At 45.1% G+C, this 15,042-nt stretch overlaps 2 protein-coding genes across 3 annotated transcripts; both read left to right on the forward strand.

Annotated features, from left to right (window-relative positions):
- The first annotated feature begins 136 nt into the window (after nucleotides 1-136).
- On the forward strand, nucleotides 137-1,874 carry LOC108157232 (E3 ubiquitin-protein ligase complex slx8-rfp subunit slx8). 2 transcript variants are annotated; one of them, XM_017289189.2, is made up of 4 exons: nucleotides 137-501; nucleotides 567-969; nucleotides 1,024-1,128; nucleotides 1,203-1,874. In XM_017289189.2, the coding sequence occupies exons 1-4, from the start codon at nucleotides 475-477 to the stop codon at nucleotides 1,661-1,663; spliced, it is 996 nt and encodes a 331-aa protein (XP_017144678.1). In that variant the 5' UTR covers nucleotides 137-474; the 3' UTR covers nucleotides 1,664-1,874. The 2 variants fall into 2 exon arrangements, with proteins under 2 accessions (XP_017144678.1, XP_017144677.1); XM_017289188.2 differs by having other exon boundaries at nucleotides 138-501; nucleotides 1,200-1,874.
- A 2,313-nt stretch (nucleotides 1,875-4,187) lies between these two features.
- Nucleotides 4,188-8,251, forward strand: LOC108157777 (farnesol dehydrogenase). Its single transcript, XM_017289967.2, has 5 exons — nucleotides 4,188-4,422; nucleotides 4,485-4,650; nucleotides 4,717-4,843; nucleotides 7,590-7,725; nucleotides 7,921-8,251. The coding sequence occupies exons 1-5, from the start codon at nucleotides 4,285-4,287 to the stop codon at nucleotides 8,095-8,097; spliced, it is 744 nt and encodes a 247-aa protein (XP_017145456.1). The 5' UTR covers nucleotides 4,188-4,284; the 3' UTR covers nucleotides 8,098-8,251.
- The last annotated feature ends 6,791 nt before the right edge of the window (nucleotides 8,252-15,042 follow it).

A 15,042-nucleotide genomic window follows, 5' to 3' on the forward strand; every position in this document is an offset into this window, starting at 1 on the left:
ACTATTTTTATTTAATTTCGCTTGAAAAATAGCCTTTTTTAATATTAATTATATGAGTCCGATACTAATAATAGGATCGATTTTTTAATTTACCCATTCAAAACTATCGTTTGCTGCCGCTAGTTCTGTGGCGGGAACAGGTATTATTTTAGTGCTCTATCGAATACGAATTTTTTGATATCATAGAGTTAAATAATTTCCATTAAACTGTTATTGGGTGAACGTGAAAGTAAACGTAGAGGGCAGAAAGAACGTGCCGAAAGAGTCCGAAGAAGAGTAGACAGCAGTAATATGGCGCCAGTCGGAATATACCGAGCTGGTATTTTTTAGTGCTTTACAGCTATCAAGCAAGTGGCGCCGCATAAATTTTATAAATGCGAATTGCAGAAATTAGCGAGCTCAATTCATTCAGACTTATTCTCGTGCTGAAAGGAGCTTGTTGTTCCTGAAGCGTGAATTCACCTGTTCTGAGCAATGGCCAACTTTTCCCGCTCTTTTTCGGTAAGACGACTCTTGTTTGTGCGCGTTGAACCTTACACTGATATATTTTTTGGTGTGTTCAGTAGAATTTCTCAAATGGTTCGTTAACAATTGACATATCATCAGAAGCCTTCAGAGTTACTGGATCCGGCCCAGTCGAAATAAGCTCCACCTTGAACGGGACCGCTTATACAAGTAGCGAGAGCTCCTTGTCAAGCTTCAGTTCCAGTTCAAGCACCAGCACCACCAGCATCACCAGCATCAGCATCAGCTCTAACTCCACCTCAACAAGCTGGTTCTCTCGCTCTGCGTCAAGCAGAGTATCTGGCGATACCTCGGAGAATTCCGATATGGACGGTAGTGTGGCATATGCTGTAAGCGTCGATGATGGCCAATCTAGCCCGGATGCTTCCGTTTCATTCAACAACTCTGGGCAGAGTTCGGCACTCTCCATAGATATTTCCCAGGTGGAGGCTGAAATAGAACGCAGTATGCTTAAGCCATCTTAACCTCATGCAAGGGACTAATTGGTCTGTTTTTCAGTAAATCGCTACTGCTCAGAAGTAGTCTCAAGCATTAGCCCTGAGACCAGTGGAACAGCAACGTCGACCCCACGGATGGCCCGCCGTGTTTTTCGCCCCTCTGACAGTAAGCCAACCGTGTTGTGGACTATGGTCCTGTGAATGGAAGCAGCTATAATTTTTTCTGTTTTCCTGCAGTAGCGCCTGTGGATGTTATAAATTTACTGAACGTGGACGATACACATCGTAGATCTGCAGCGAATCGTGTACCAGAAGCGGTGATTGACTTGTGCACTCCGATCAGACAAAACATCCCAATAGCCACGATTGATTTGGATGACTACAATATAGCCACTCCTCCTATTCGGCGTCGTAGCTATGCTAGCTCCAGTACTCCTACTACAGCTTGTACAACGTCGGATGTCGTCGCCAGCGACGTGTCTCCTCCGAAGCGCAAGCGCAACGACCAAAATCAGTCTTCGGGCGAAGGCTACAAGTGCCCTGTTTGTCTGGACTGCGTACGCCACCGAGAGCCAACGTCGACAAAATGTGGCCACGTTTTCTGCCGTCAATGCATCGAAGCTTCCATTCGCTCCACACACAAGTGTCCAATGTGTAACAAGAAATTGTCCATTCGTCAGGTAACACGTATTTATTTGTAAGCCTGTATTTTGATATATTACCAATGCTCTGCGAGTCATCTGGGCATCTTCCCAACTTTGTATTTTTTAGTTTAAGCTCCGTACGGTAGCATTATTACGTTATTTTAAAGACGGCAGCCCAATGTCCGCAATTGTGATTTTCCTATGCACACTTTAACTTTCTTGTATTACATAATAAATTAGAGAGTAAATGCTGAATCCAAAAATCATAGCCGTTACTGTTTGCACTGGCTTTCTTTTCTTTCCTTGTTTCCGCGGTTCTCAACTCAATTATAGTGTCATATTGCTGGGGACAGTTTCTGTCATAGCTCTGGTTTCTAGCTCGAATTTAATTTCGTATTGATTTGGCTCACAACAACTTCTTTTGTCCATTCTGATATGGCTGTGATGAATACCAAATCGGAATGAACTCATGCAATTGCTGGATATTCAGTGCGAGGGAACAGCTTCTCGGAGAACACCTGTTATCCCTGCCGCAAGGAATTCTTCAGCTCAATGGGCGGGCGTCGGGTGCAGGAACATTGGCTTGGGCGTGCAGTTCTCATGCTGAAAAGTTGCCCAATGAAAGTGCAGTAGCTTCGATCAGCTTACCCCTCCCCATCCTTGGGTACCCAACACATCAGCTTCAGCTTCTGCCATTTCTGAATGGTCGGTTGTCCAATCTAAACCAATACGACAAAATATTTTCAAATAAATTCTACGGTTAGCGGTGGCGCCGTCTATTAGCTGTTGTATGTTGTCAGCATGAAGACGACGCTGGAGGCGCCACTGTTTCGGCGTTTTCATAGCATATTTTTGGGTGAAAGATTTTTCAAAATTAATTTTTCCGCAACATTCTACGCAACATATAATTTGCAGCATGTATGAATTTACGCAATTCGATACATTCTTCAGCAACATTCTGCCCTTGCACTGGCGAATGCCATTAATTCGAAAAATTCAGTTATAGATTTGAAAGTGGTTACAGCTGATTGTTATGATATTTATAAGAACCACACCAACCGTCTATGTAGTATACAGCTTTTACTAGTTGGTTTTGTTCAGTATTTATATCTTCTATTTATGCTTAAACGCCATTAAAAATGTACATATCTCCTTAAATTCTGCATATTTCTACGGTTTGGCAAGCTCTATTCGATTTGAATTCCTTGGATAGGTTTTCTCTAAAAACTAACAAATATTAATAAATCTTTTTTTATATAGATATTTTACATACTCCAGCCTTTTCGAACCATTACTAACGTTCCCTTTTTTCTGAATTTACACGCTAAAAAAGTCGAGAAAAACATATATGTACATATGTATATATGTATAAATATAGGACAAATATCGGCCGGGTTTAATGAGGAATTGTTCAAAACGGAATGCCCAATAATACATGATGAGGTATGTATGTATGACAAGCATCGGTATCGGTCCGGGCATCAATTTGTATCATTCTTTATTTTTTGCTTTCTGTTTATTTCTTGTTGGATTTTTCGGACCGAAAGGGAAGTCTTCTCTGGACCTTTCTTGGACCGACTTGGCCAAGTCATTGCCGACAGATGATGCCGAGTAAGCAGCGGAGCCACGGTCAGACGCGAAGGATACCCCACGCGGCCGCAAAAGTATGAAGCATCGACCGAAAATTGGAATGGAATTGTTCCGGATGGAATATCTTGGTATTTTATAGTCTTTGCTTAAATGGACCACAACCTATCAATCTTTCTGAATGGGTTGCCTACAATATTAGCAGTTCTGTTTAGCTCGTGTTCGAAGCAAACCTTTCTTCTGGTTTCAAATAATTGCTACCAAAAAAAACTGAACAAATTCTGGGTTGAGATAGAACAAATTGTATTAAACATGGTTTCTTTTGGTATGCTACCGTTCCATAGTTCCACAGTTCCACAAGTTCCGTTAGTTGTTCCTCCCTGTATATGTATCTCTCATTGTCTATACCCCAGTTTTTTTTACTAGCAGTGGTTTTAGTTTTTTGAATAGAAGTATGAAAATAATCCCCAAGTTTCAGCCCGAGAGATTAGTGACAACAAACCAAAGCCGCAAAGCGAAATGAGATTTTTCATTTGGTATCAGATATCCGCAAAACCCAGCTTGGAAAACCCGCCGCAAACAAAAGAAAATGCAAAAGTGAAACGCAAACGAGTCCAATGCTCCGTGAAAATGTGCCGGGGGGAGGGCTTGGAATGGGACAAGTGCAAAACACAGAGTGCAGCCATACAATATGACAGAAAGTAAATTGCAATCAATTAAATGCGAATGGTCCAGCAGCCGACGCAGTCAAAGGGGACGTCATCCCTGGCCCCTGAACCTCGACGGCTAAAGAAGCCGACACTGCAGTGTACTGTGGGGTCACGTCAGCCAAAAACTGAGAAAAAAGGTTGCATTTCAGGCTAGGCAGAAAACTTATGGTTAAGTCTTTAAAAGACCAACTTATATAAGGGTACTTTTAGAGCACGTTCTCTACACGTTTCGCCCACGGTGCTGCACTATGGCTGCTTTAGCTGGATCAACGACTTGATCGCTGACAGCATCCAGAGGCAGTTGCTGCCGGCACACGAAGCTGTTAGGTTGTCTCTACTGTTCCGGCTCCCTAAACATTGTCTGTCTTTTCCTACGAAGCCATGGAGAACTCCTACTGGCGCAACAAGGTGGCTGTGGTGACCGGCGCCTCAGTGGGCATTGGGGCCAGGACGGCCGTGCTGCTGGCCAATGCCGGCATGTCGGTCGTTGGACTCGCCCGGCGAGTGCGGCTCATTGAGGTGAGGAGTACATCTTGTGCACACGTACAAGTCTGTCTAAAGCTCTTGGCGATTTTCTGTAGACCCTCAATGATCAAGTGAAAGGCGAGGGAAAGATCTTTGCCTATGAGTGCGACCTGAACGATGAGCAGCAGTTGACCAGCGCCTTCACCTGGATACGCGAGAAATTCCACTGCATCCATGTCCTCGTCTGCAACGCTGGCATTCTTAAGGCCAACTTTCTCAGCGGTTAGTTACGATTTACATAAATGTTATCTGGGAACAACAAAGACCTTGCCTCCACCACAATTCCAGAGTCATCCACCAAGGACATCAAGGAGCTTTTCGACACGAATGTGGTGGCCACAGCCAGCTGCCTCCGGGAGGGTCTAAAGCTCATGGCTGAGGCTAATGTTCGTGGACATATTGTGGTTATGAATAGGTGAGTATCTTTATAGGGGGGATTCATAAAAATATTAAGCAGAATATGAGAAGAATATCGAGTTATCAGATTTGTGAATATTCGAAAAAGGAACTTCATGAAAGACTCTAATTGCAAATAAGTGTAAAGTGTTTTGTAGGAGTATTTGTAGCCAGCTAGGAGAGTCATTGGGCTAGAAATAATGTTAATACAGGGTCCGTTCCGTCTCTCTCCTCTAAACTTTATACAGATCTGGACCAAATATTGACTTCTGGTTCATAAAGAAATCATTGGATGGTAAAAGTGAAAGAGATTTCTTCATTAACAAATTTGAACAGAAATACAAATTCCTGTCTTTGGTAATTGTTGCAGTTTTCTGAGTGCTGTTTACCCAGCTGAAATACGAAAATTGGGCTTAAACTGAAATTAGTGCGTGCACCCACACAGACACAGACACAGCAACAGCCATGTGTGTGTGCATAGCGGTGGGGAAGGTAAATCAGTAGGCATACTCGCACATATTTGTTTTATGTATAGTTTTGCTTACATGGGACACACAAAGGCTGACCAAAAGCTTCTGCCTTGAGTGCCAAAATATTGTATTTGCCAAATTATGTCGTGGGGGAATGCGTGAGTGCGTGGATGAAAGGGTGCAAGGATGCAAGGGTGTGTCCGATCGGGGGGCTTAATGAAAGTGCAAACAGTGCAGCCGGGCAGTCCAGTCAATAGCCATGCCCAGTGTTGTTCAACGCATGCATATTGCATGATTCGCGCAAAAAGGACTCGGGTCCGTCTCGCATCGCCCGTTGATGGTGATGTGATGGTTGGGCTGGTGCAGAATAGTGAGTGGGGTTGGTGCGTTATTTAAATTAAATTAAAAGCCATGCGGCAAACAAACAGCACAGCAGCACAAACATTTATTGATATTTAAATGCTGAAAGCAAAGAGAGTGACAGGGAGTGAGACAGCGACAGAGACAGCGACAGAGAGAGAGAGAGACAGATAGGAGGACCAGAGAGGGTGACCAAGCACAAGCCAAGCTCTTCCTGTTCAATCATGTTCATCTCTCTCGCTGCTGTGGCTGTTGCGATACCCTTGCAGAGGGTGATGGGACTTTGAGCATAATTGAAGCTTCCTTCTGGAATCGATTCTTGGCTGAAATGTATATATATATTTCCTATAGCTGCCATATGAAAGCTGGGTTTGCTGTGCTTTTGCGGTGTGGGTGTGCATTAAAAGCTTTGCATGCCCAATGTGTTTGCACAAACAACTCCAGAATCCAGAATCCAACAGCAACAGCCGCAGCAACACCAGAAACAGAACCAGAACCAGAACCAAGTAATAACAGCAACAACAATAATAACAACAACTCAATTATTCAACATAATTAAGTATTTTGCATTAAGCTGAATGCGTATTGCATTTGCATTTTGCCATTCCCCCCGCAGTTCGCCAGTCGATGATTTTTATTATTTCATGAATTGCAATGCGCGACGCATTTAAAATCAAAAATGTTGCGCATTAAGCCGAATGTTTGATTTGCGCTATGGCTTTAATTTCAAATTGCATTGATTTAATTTTAATGAAATTTACTTGAGTGCACACACAAGCGAGTGCACACCACAGGGACCCCAATAGCAGATAGCAATTATTGCCGTTTGCCGATGAGCAAATGGATAAATTGAATAATTGCGTACACGCCCACGGCCCACGGGCGGACATGTTTTTTCCATGTCAAATTCATGGAATACAAATTGTATGTCCAAGTACTATAAAGTCAACATGAAATGGAAGAGCTATAAGTGAAGCATAAGCTATAAGAAAGTAGAAAACAGTATGAAGTAGACTGTTTAAAGGCTTTCCATAAAAACTCCTCCATATACTCCACTGTTCCTTTTCTTCCTTAAGGCTTCTTAAGGGAAATTCCATCCATAAATGCACATCATATTTTTCCGCCATAATGAGAGAATGAGAAGCGCACACGGGGCCTTATTGTCAAAACCAAATACAATTGGGCGGGGCAGTGCGAAAGGAAACTTCGAAATTCGCAAACGTTAATTAATGAGAAAATGTATTTATTTGATGGGCGGTGCGTTGGGAGTCAAAGACAATGCTCGGCCGGAGTGGAGTGGAGTGGGGTGGAGTCGAGGCCGAAACTGTCCTCTGAGGCGTTGCTAATGAGCGTGTGACGCTGTGGGGCGGGTCAGCGGTCGTCAATATGCATTTCGCTTAATGTCAATGAAATAATATTAAGACTTAATTAATTAAAAAAGTGCACTGGGATGCTGGCAGGACGACGGTGGCTGGGGCTGGGGCTGGGGCTGAAGCTGAGTTTGCAGCTGTTTGCTTTAAATGCCCTCGTCCCCGAAAAACGCATGGCTACGGTCACCTGGCTGTTAAATTAAAGAAGTTTACGCAATGTTTGCACAAAATGCACGGCGACATGCAGGCAGATGGGCAGAGACAGGGCTCCGACTCGTACGCGGACGCGGACACATTCTTTGAGGCATGCAAAGTGCGGATTGCAGGGAGCGTGGGCGGGGGCGGGGGCGGGGTGTTGCGTGTGGAGGCCGTGTCAGCTGCTGACCGCCATTTTTCGTAAGTGTTGCTGCTGCTGCTGTTCCGGGGCCGCTGTCTCCGCCATTGTTTTTTTCGTCGCTGTTTTAAGTGCTTAAATCCGTTATGTTGACTTTATTTACCCACACTCACGCACACACACTTTGTCTGCCTCCTTATGTGCCATCACTGCTGCGCCGCCGTTTGACAGCGTCCTCGGCCATCGCATACCGGAAGTGCCGGTACCCTTATTCAGCGTTTATCCGGCCACGAAGCATGCAATTACGGCACTCTGCCAAACGGTGCGCCAGGAAATACATTTTCTCAAATTAAATATTAAATTAACGGTAAGTTAAATGCAGTGCATACATGGCACTCCACTCGCCACTCGCCACTCGCCACTCTCCACCCTCCAACCCCCATTATCAATCACCCTCCTCGACCATTGGTTGAAAATTTGCATTCCCATCAAACATGACGTACGCGTCTGGTAACCAAGCAGTACTCGAACTCCTACTCGTACTCCTCTTTATTCCCGCCAGAGCATCTGTCCCGGAATGGTGGACACGGATTTTCTCAGTGTTTACTCGGAGGCGGTGGCCGAGCTGCCCAAACTGCAGCCCTTGGAGGTGGCCAAAGCCGTGCTGTATGCACTCGATACGCCCGATGGAGTTCAGGTCGAGGACATAATCCTACAGCAGATGCGAAAGGTTAATTAATGTCCCCAGCGCAGCGATGGCCACACGCTAGATGGCTAGATAAAATCTGTATTTTACTCCCAATTATCTGCACAGTTTATGCACAATATTCCTGCACTTAGATATGTTTTATATTCTTTGAAACACCCATTAAAATTGATTGATGCAAATTAGACTTTGAATAAATGTTGATAAGCATAATAAATTTGATAAATAAATTTAAATAAAATAGCTCTCATATTAAACGCCTTATTTATGTGTATTTTGAATGTAAATCAAGTGATAAGATATGCATCTTCCATGCTGCAAATGAAACTAACCAAGTCTTAGATTTTTTGCAGTTGAAAAAACTTCAATACCATTAATATTTATATATATGTATATATACACGTACATATGTATATATATTACTCAGTTTTCCTCATCAACAGCTTGACACATTTTTCCCTCCTCCGCCGCACAGACACGAGAATGAGCATTATCGATAATCTGGCATAACATATTCCATTATACTTTGATTGTTCCCTCAACAACAGGCCATGAATATTTGTATTGGCATTCGAGTATTCGTTTTCCACCTGACTGGCGGCTGCTCCGAGTCTTATCGTATTTTTGTAATTACTGAACAAGAGATTCGGTTTCAGAGCGGGGGACTCTGAGCAGGCATTTGGATGGCTTCATGTCGCCGCATGCCTCAGTGGGTCTGCTGGCAAATCAAAAATCAACTTTATCTCTCGACTGGAGGAAAGTATTTGCATGCCAGCAAGCCCCAACCGAAGATACTCAAGCGGCAAATACTCAAAAGCCACAGAGCAGTGAGAGTGAGTGGGAGAGAGCAGCTCAAAAAATGCACACAAACGGGACAGGACAACGTTGCAGCTGACAGTCGTAAAATGCAGGTGCAGCTTAGCCAGGAGGAGCCAGGTTGATAGTCATGAATGCTGTCACAACGAGCCTTTTGTGCATCCACAGATGCAATCGGGCGCAAGTCAGGCAATTGTTTCGATTGGGTCGGCCGTAAATTTCATCGCATTCATGTGGTACAGTTGTGCAAGCTGTTAACTAACAGCGATCCAGCAGGCCCCGAGCCTTGAAAATCAATTGAAGAAAAGCCATCAAACAAAACGCTCACAGAATTTATGGGGCTATAAACTACAAGTGGCCAGATAGAGGATAGAGGCCCTGACTTGGTGGCCATCAAAGTCAAACTGGCTGCCAAGCAGACCACACAGATGTACAATTGTAAATATTTTGGGAGGAGCTCATTCTATGGGAAGTTTCCATGAAAATTGATTGAAAATTGGCGGATAGAATATACTTGAGTTTATTTATTTGCTACCGCTTTCTGTGCGGCGGTGCAGTCTGCGAGTGTGGATGGTCTGGAGCGGGGAGTGGTCTCTGAAATAAATGAAAAGCTGGCGTCATGGTGGAATTTATTGTTGCATACTTTTCGGCTCAGCGCGCGCTGTGGCATGCAAAAAGCAAACGAAACGAAGCGCGAAAGAATTTGTGTTGCACACATGACGGTGCAGGCGGCTAACCCCCGCAGTCGTGCCGCCCTGCCCCCCGCAACGTTGCCTCCTCTGTTGGCCTTGTTTATTTTTCGGTTAAGCCCAAATATGCATTTTTCATGGCACATCCAGCACAACCACAGCCCCTGCCCATGCCTTTTCCTGCTGTTGCTTTCCATTATAATTGTAATAACATTTGTCGAGGCCGAACTTATATTGCATTTACGAGTATTTCTGGCAATTAGCGCTGCTGCTCGGCGCCGCGTTTATTATATTTATATCACTCATACGTCATGTGTTCAGGCTTGCACTTTGGCGCTCTCTAAATCGAATAAAACGAAGCTCTGGGCAAAGTACATGGCAACAATGGCCACATGAAAATACTCGCGGCATATGCAAACAAAACGTCCAATTAAATTAGAAAAACTTTTCCTGCAAGCCGGAGCCGGAGCCGGAGCATTTAATTGAATTCCTCAGCGCTTTAACCACCTCCTCCGACTCCGCCCAAGGATGGGGTGAACTATGAAATAAAATAAAACTTGTAAGCCCCACTCGAACAAACTCGTACATAAATAACGTAGGTATATTGAAGGAACCTTTTTAAATAAACATTTCGAGTGCGGGGAAGTTCAATGTAAAATACTGTAGATAAATTCTTGGCTGGAAGTTTGCTTTGGCCGTAAACTCCGACAGAAATCATTCAATTGACTCACTCTCCAAGTGGAAAGTATCCAACGTTTTCACTTATTCACTCACATATCCCCAGCCCTGCCCACTCCATTCATAACCTCGTTCATCCATTGTCCCTGTTCACGCAATCCACAGAATGTTTGTTATGTGACAATTAATCAAAGGACGACAGAATGATTTAATTAAGTGCCACGCCCACAATTGACACCTGTACAACATGACACTTAAGAGAGTGAAGGAGAGAGTGCACGAGAGTGAGACAGGGACATGGCCAGGGGCAGGAGTGAGCGTAAGACGACTTCTAAAAAGCAACTACAAAACTTTGTTGGAATTTTAAAGCGTGTAAAGCGACAGCTGCCATGGGGCGAGGACAGGAAGACCATTTTGAAACCCAAAAAACTATGCAAACAATTTTAATGTAAAATGGCAAACGGTGTCGGTGCTGTTGTTGCTATGGTTGTTTCTGCCGTTATAGCCACACGCAGGCACATCGCACATCGAGACAAAATTTGATTAAATTAAAATTTATTTTAATTAAACAAGCGTCGCAAATGTCTCATTTACGCTTCAATGACATGACAAAACAGATGAGCCAGAGGGACCTGAGCGGAGCGACCCACAAATATCCCAGTGTCTGGATGTGTGTGTGGGTGGGTATTCCAGTGCGGCCTTAATGTTTGCGTGTTTTGTGGTCTACTGACAATTTGTGTCCTTCTGCCTCTCCCCCAACGGGGTCAGGCAGCAGCACAATTTTTGAGTTGGTTCCCCAAAAATTGTTGGCAACATTATAAAGTATGTTTGTTTTTTGGCTGCGTTGCGAAGCACAGAAACTGCAATTACATATATTAAATGCTCGTCCGCCCAGAAGTATGCTAACCATTTGTGGCAGCATTACAGCCCGGAAGGATTGAGTGGGACTGGGCTGGGGGCTCACGGGGGGCCGCCATTAGGCGGCACATAAGCCGCGCTTAAGTCCAACTAATTAGCCCAAATTTGTTAGCAGGCTACGCAGCCACCTGATAAGTGGGCAGAAAACGAAACTAATGCAGGGTAGGGCGGTGCATGCTGGAGCCAGGGTAGATAGCAGAAAAGTGGAAGGTGTTTGGGGTTGCTTTTTAGACGTGAAGTATAGGCTTTTTAAAATGCCTCAAACCAAAATTCATAGGGTCCCCTCTGCAATTCACAAGAAATCCAATCGAAAAGGATCCTCCGACCTTTTACAGGGTACACGCCGGTTCTGTTCCACTTCCGATCACGTTCCGTTCCAGGGTGTGGCTGGGCTGTACTCCCATAAAGACTTAACTCTGCTGCATTTAGCGCTAAGCGAATGCACGACCACAAAAGTTTTTCGGGGGTGTGCGGGTGTGGCAGTGGCAGTGGCAGTGGCAACTGGGAAACTGCAACGGCAGCTCGGATGCTGGTGCGGCTGCAGCTGCTGCTGCCAAGTGTTGCAAGTGTGTTGGTGTTGCCAGTTGTTGTTCAGGTTGTTGTTCTGGTGTTACTCGGTCTGCTGCTGTGCTTGTTTCTGGCACTTTATTAGGGAGCGGCCGCCGCCCCTCGGATTCCCCTCGCCAGACGGGGGCTATTATTTGATGTTATTTATGAGTTGCAGACGTTAAGACATGAATTGCCGAAAACACACTGGCACCCACTCACCTGCTGCCACACAGCACCACAGCCACATAAGATATGCAATGTTATTTTCATTTCACAGCAAAAGTTTCCCCTGGCTGGCGGTGTGGCAATTAGAGGAAAGTGTTAAGGACGCCGCCGCTGCTTTCATTAGAAGCGACTTGAAGCAGAGTTTCCATTTCCATTTTTTGGCAGCCTGATGAGCTGCCATTAGGATACACCAACGTCCCCCGCCTCGCACTGAGCGAAATCTAAATGTGCATTAAGCTGCAACCAGAATGAGCAACTTTTGTGTGGACTGCGTCTTTGGCTGTTGGCTGCTAAGCCGGACGGACCCTTCCAAGTTTTTACAGCAGGGCGCTCGTGCATGTCGCCGGCGATCCTCGCCAGCTACCACTGCTGCTGGCTGCCACTGCCACTGCCACTGCCACTGCCGCTGCCACTGCCGCAGGCATAAATCACGTGCACAGCGCTCACAAGAAAGTTTTGATTTGTGAAATCAAAAGCCATTTGCCGAGCTGCAATCAGCACAAACATTGTATGCAGCAGCAGCAGCGGCAGCGGCAGCATCGGACCCAAGAAGAAGGAAGGAAACTTTTGCTTTTTGGCACTCGTCAGATATGGATGCCATCACCACCAGCCAACAAGGCTGCACCGAGGATACACCAGCAGCGGTGGGAGGAGCCGAAAGTCTTGGTCCTGCAAGTTTTTCTTGTTGCGAAAGTTTTTAATAGTTTGTTGGCGCTTTCGCTGATTTGCTGCAAAGCAAAGTTTTCTTTTTCCTTTTCTCCAGCATCTCTCTGCACCCTGGAGCTGCAGTCCGGTGCGGCAAGGTGGCCTTAAAGTATGCATCGCAATGCTTTGGCATGCTAAATTTCAATGGAGTCCCTAATGAAGAGGCAGCTGTCCAGCTCCTAATACGCAAGTGGGTTGCCCAAACATGTCATCTGCTGCCGGGACTCTACGATGTTGTGGGAGGGCACTCCCTCTTGCTCTCGGGTTTGTCCTCTACTTTGCATGTTTTTGTCATTGAACCGAAGAGTACGGGTACACGGGTATTGCTGCAGATCAGACCTCTGAGAAGGCTCTCCGAGATAAACAGAGTAACCAACACTGTAGAGATGCCTGAATCAGTCTGAATTCATTCTAGTTTTGCTGCAATCCATTGTCATTGCCCCACTTTCAGATCTTTTTAAACCCTAGCAAAGGATACTTTCAAGTCGGACGGCCCCACTAAAGTGCTCCCAGTGGTTTTTCTTGTGTCTCCTCTCTTCTTTTATCTGCGAGTGGCTGCGACGTGTCCGCAATAATCTGGCCGCACTGCGCTGCCCCCGAAGTATGCTAAAACCATGGGAATATGTGTCAGGCGTGGCTGGAGAAAGCCGAGGGAATTTGTCACAGTTTGTAGGCTGCAGCAGCAGCAGCAGCAGAAGCATCCGCACTAAAGGAGCGACTAAAATAATCAAGCGAGGCAAGTGCCAACTGCGACAAAGTGTGCCATGCCACGCCGCACCAAAATGAAGAAAGTTCGCGCTCTTTCCGGCATTCTGCTCGACTTCTTTTTCCCTGGCCACAGCAATGCGAAAAAGTCGTAGGAAAGTAGTTAAACTCCAACTTTTAGCTGCTCCGGCCTGACATAATTCTCGGAAAGTGAGCGCGGCGCCAGCTCTGGCGCTGAATGATATATCCCAGCTCTAGTAATAAATTTTCCCCCAGCCATGCCACAAAGTGTGCTCGAGCTTGTCTTTTTTCCTATGGGTGTGTGCCCCTCACCAAAAAAGGTTCCCATATGCTAAAAGGAGGGGCGATAGGGATGCCCATTAAAGTTGCATTTGCATTTGCATTTCGCTGCTGCAGCGGATAATTTGTGTGACAAGTTGGTATTCAGAAAGTGGTCTAGGAAATGCTGAAAGTTCTAGGGTTTTGCTTATCACTTTCACTAGCAGGTGGTTCAGGCCCTGAGGTCTATGTACGTACGCTTTACGAAAAAAATCCCTCAGAATCCATACACATCCTGACTGTCATGGAATCTAAAGCTTTCAATCCTGTAAATTCGTTTAAATATATGTATCTCCGAATTGAATACATGATTCGCTTCGAATCAGTTATGAATTGTTTCACAAAAATCTATAACAATTTCCATTTATTTCTATTGCACAAAAATTCTGTGCAATCCCTGCGATACAGAGTCGTACCAACGTTTGACGCTCAACTCATAAAAATTGCATATGAATAATACTATGAGCATTTGAATGGACATTCATTTCACTTTAGCCTGTTGCCGTTGACGTTGCCGTTGACCTTCATTTAACATTCACAATCCGCATTCGCCTGGCAGCCGATTAAAGCCGCAAAACTGCAATTTTCCGAGTCCAATGCAGTCGGAGCCACGCCCCAAAGTGTTGTGTGTGGGGGGGAGGGGGCCCCGTTCTGGCCAAGTTCAAGCCAATGTCTGGCGGCGTCTCCAGCACGTGCTGCCCAGATTCATCTCCGTCAACGGCAGGATTCTCAGTCGGAGGCATCAGCAGCTCAGCTCAGCTCGCTCGCTCGCTAGCCATTTCTCTCCATTTAAATGGAGGGGAGAAAAAATTGTGAAAAATTTGTAACCGAGGCGTTTTGTTTGCACTCGTTTGCTTTGGTCACGGATGCCAGACTCGGAGCCAGTCCCGGTCCCGCTCCCGCTCCCGCTCCCGGTCCTGTCGCCTGACTTTGCTTGCCAGTCAAGTCAAGTAAACATGATATGCGGGGTCTAATTTTTTCCCTTTTTTATACACTAAAAGGGGGTATATGTTGTTATACAAAATATACATGCAAGTATTCTGGAATTGTATCTTTTATGTGTGTCTAAAAGCACAAGTGATCTATCAGTATGGAAGAAATACCACATTGTTAATGTAAGTCGAAGCTGCTATGAAACGAGAATTATAGCCACAATCGGATTAAAACTCATGTAAGAAAATCTGTAATTCTGATGATCATGTGAGAGCATTTGAGCTTCGGCCAGAGGAAGTGCGGATTTGTATATTTTTTAGCCATCATCTCACCCTTGCCCTGACTGTGGTTCAGTCTCTGTCTGTCTGGGGGGTATATGTACATATATGTATGTGCTCCGTATATGGTTGCACAATATTTT

Source organism: Drosophila miranda, chromosome 2 (genome assembly GCF_003369915.1).
Source record: "Drosophila miranda strain MSH22 chromosome 2, D.miranda_PacBio2.1, whole genome shotgun sequence".
NCBI lineage: Eukaryota > Metazoa > Arthropoda > Insecta > Diptera > Drosophilidae > Drosophila > Drosophila miranda.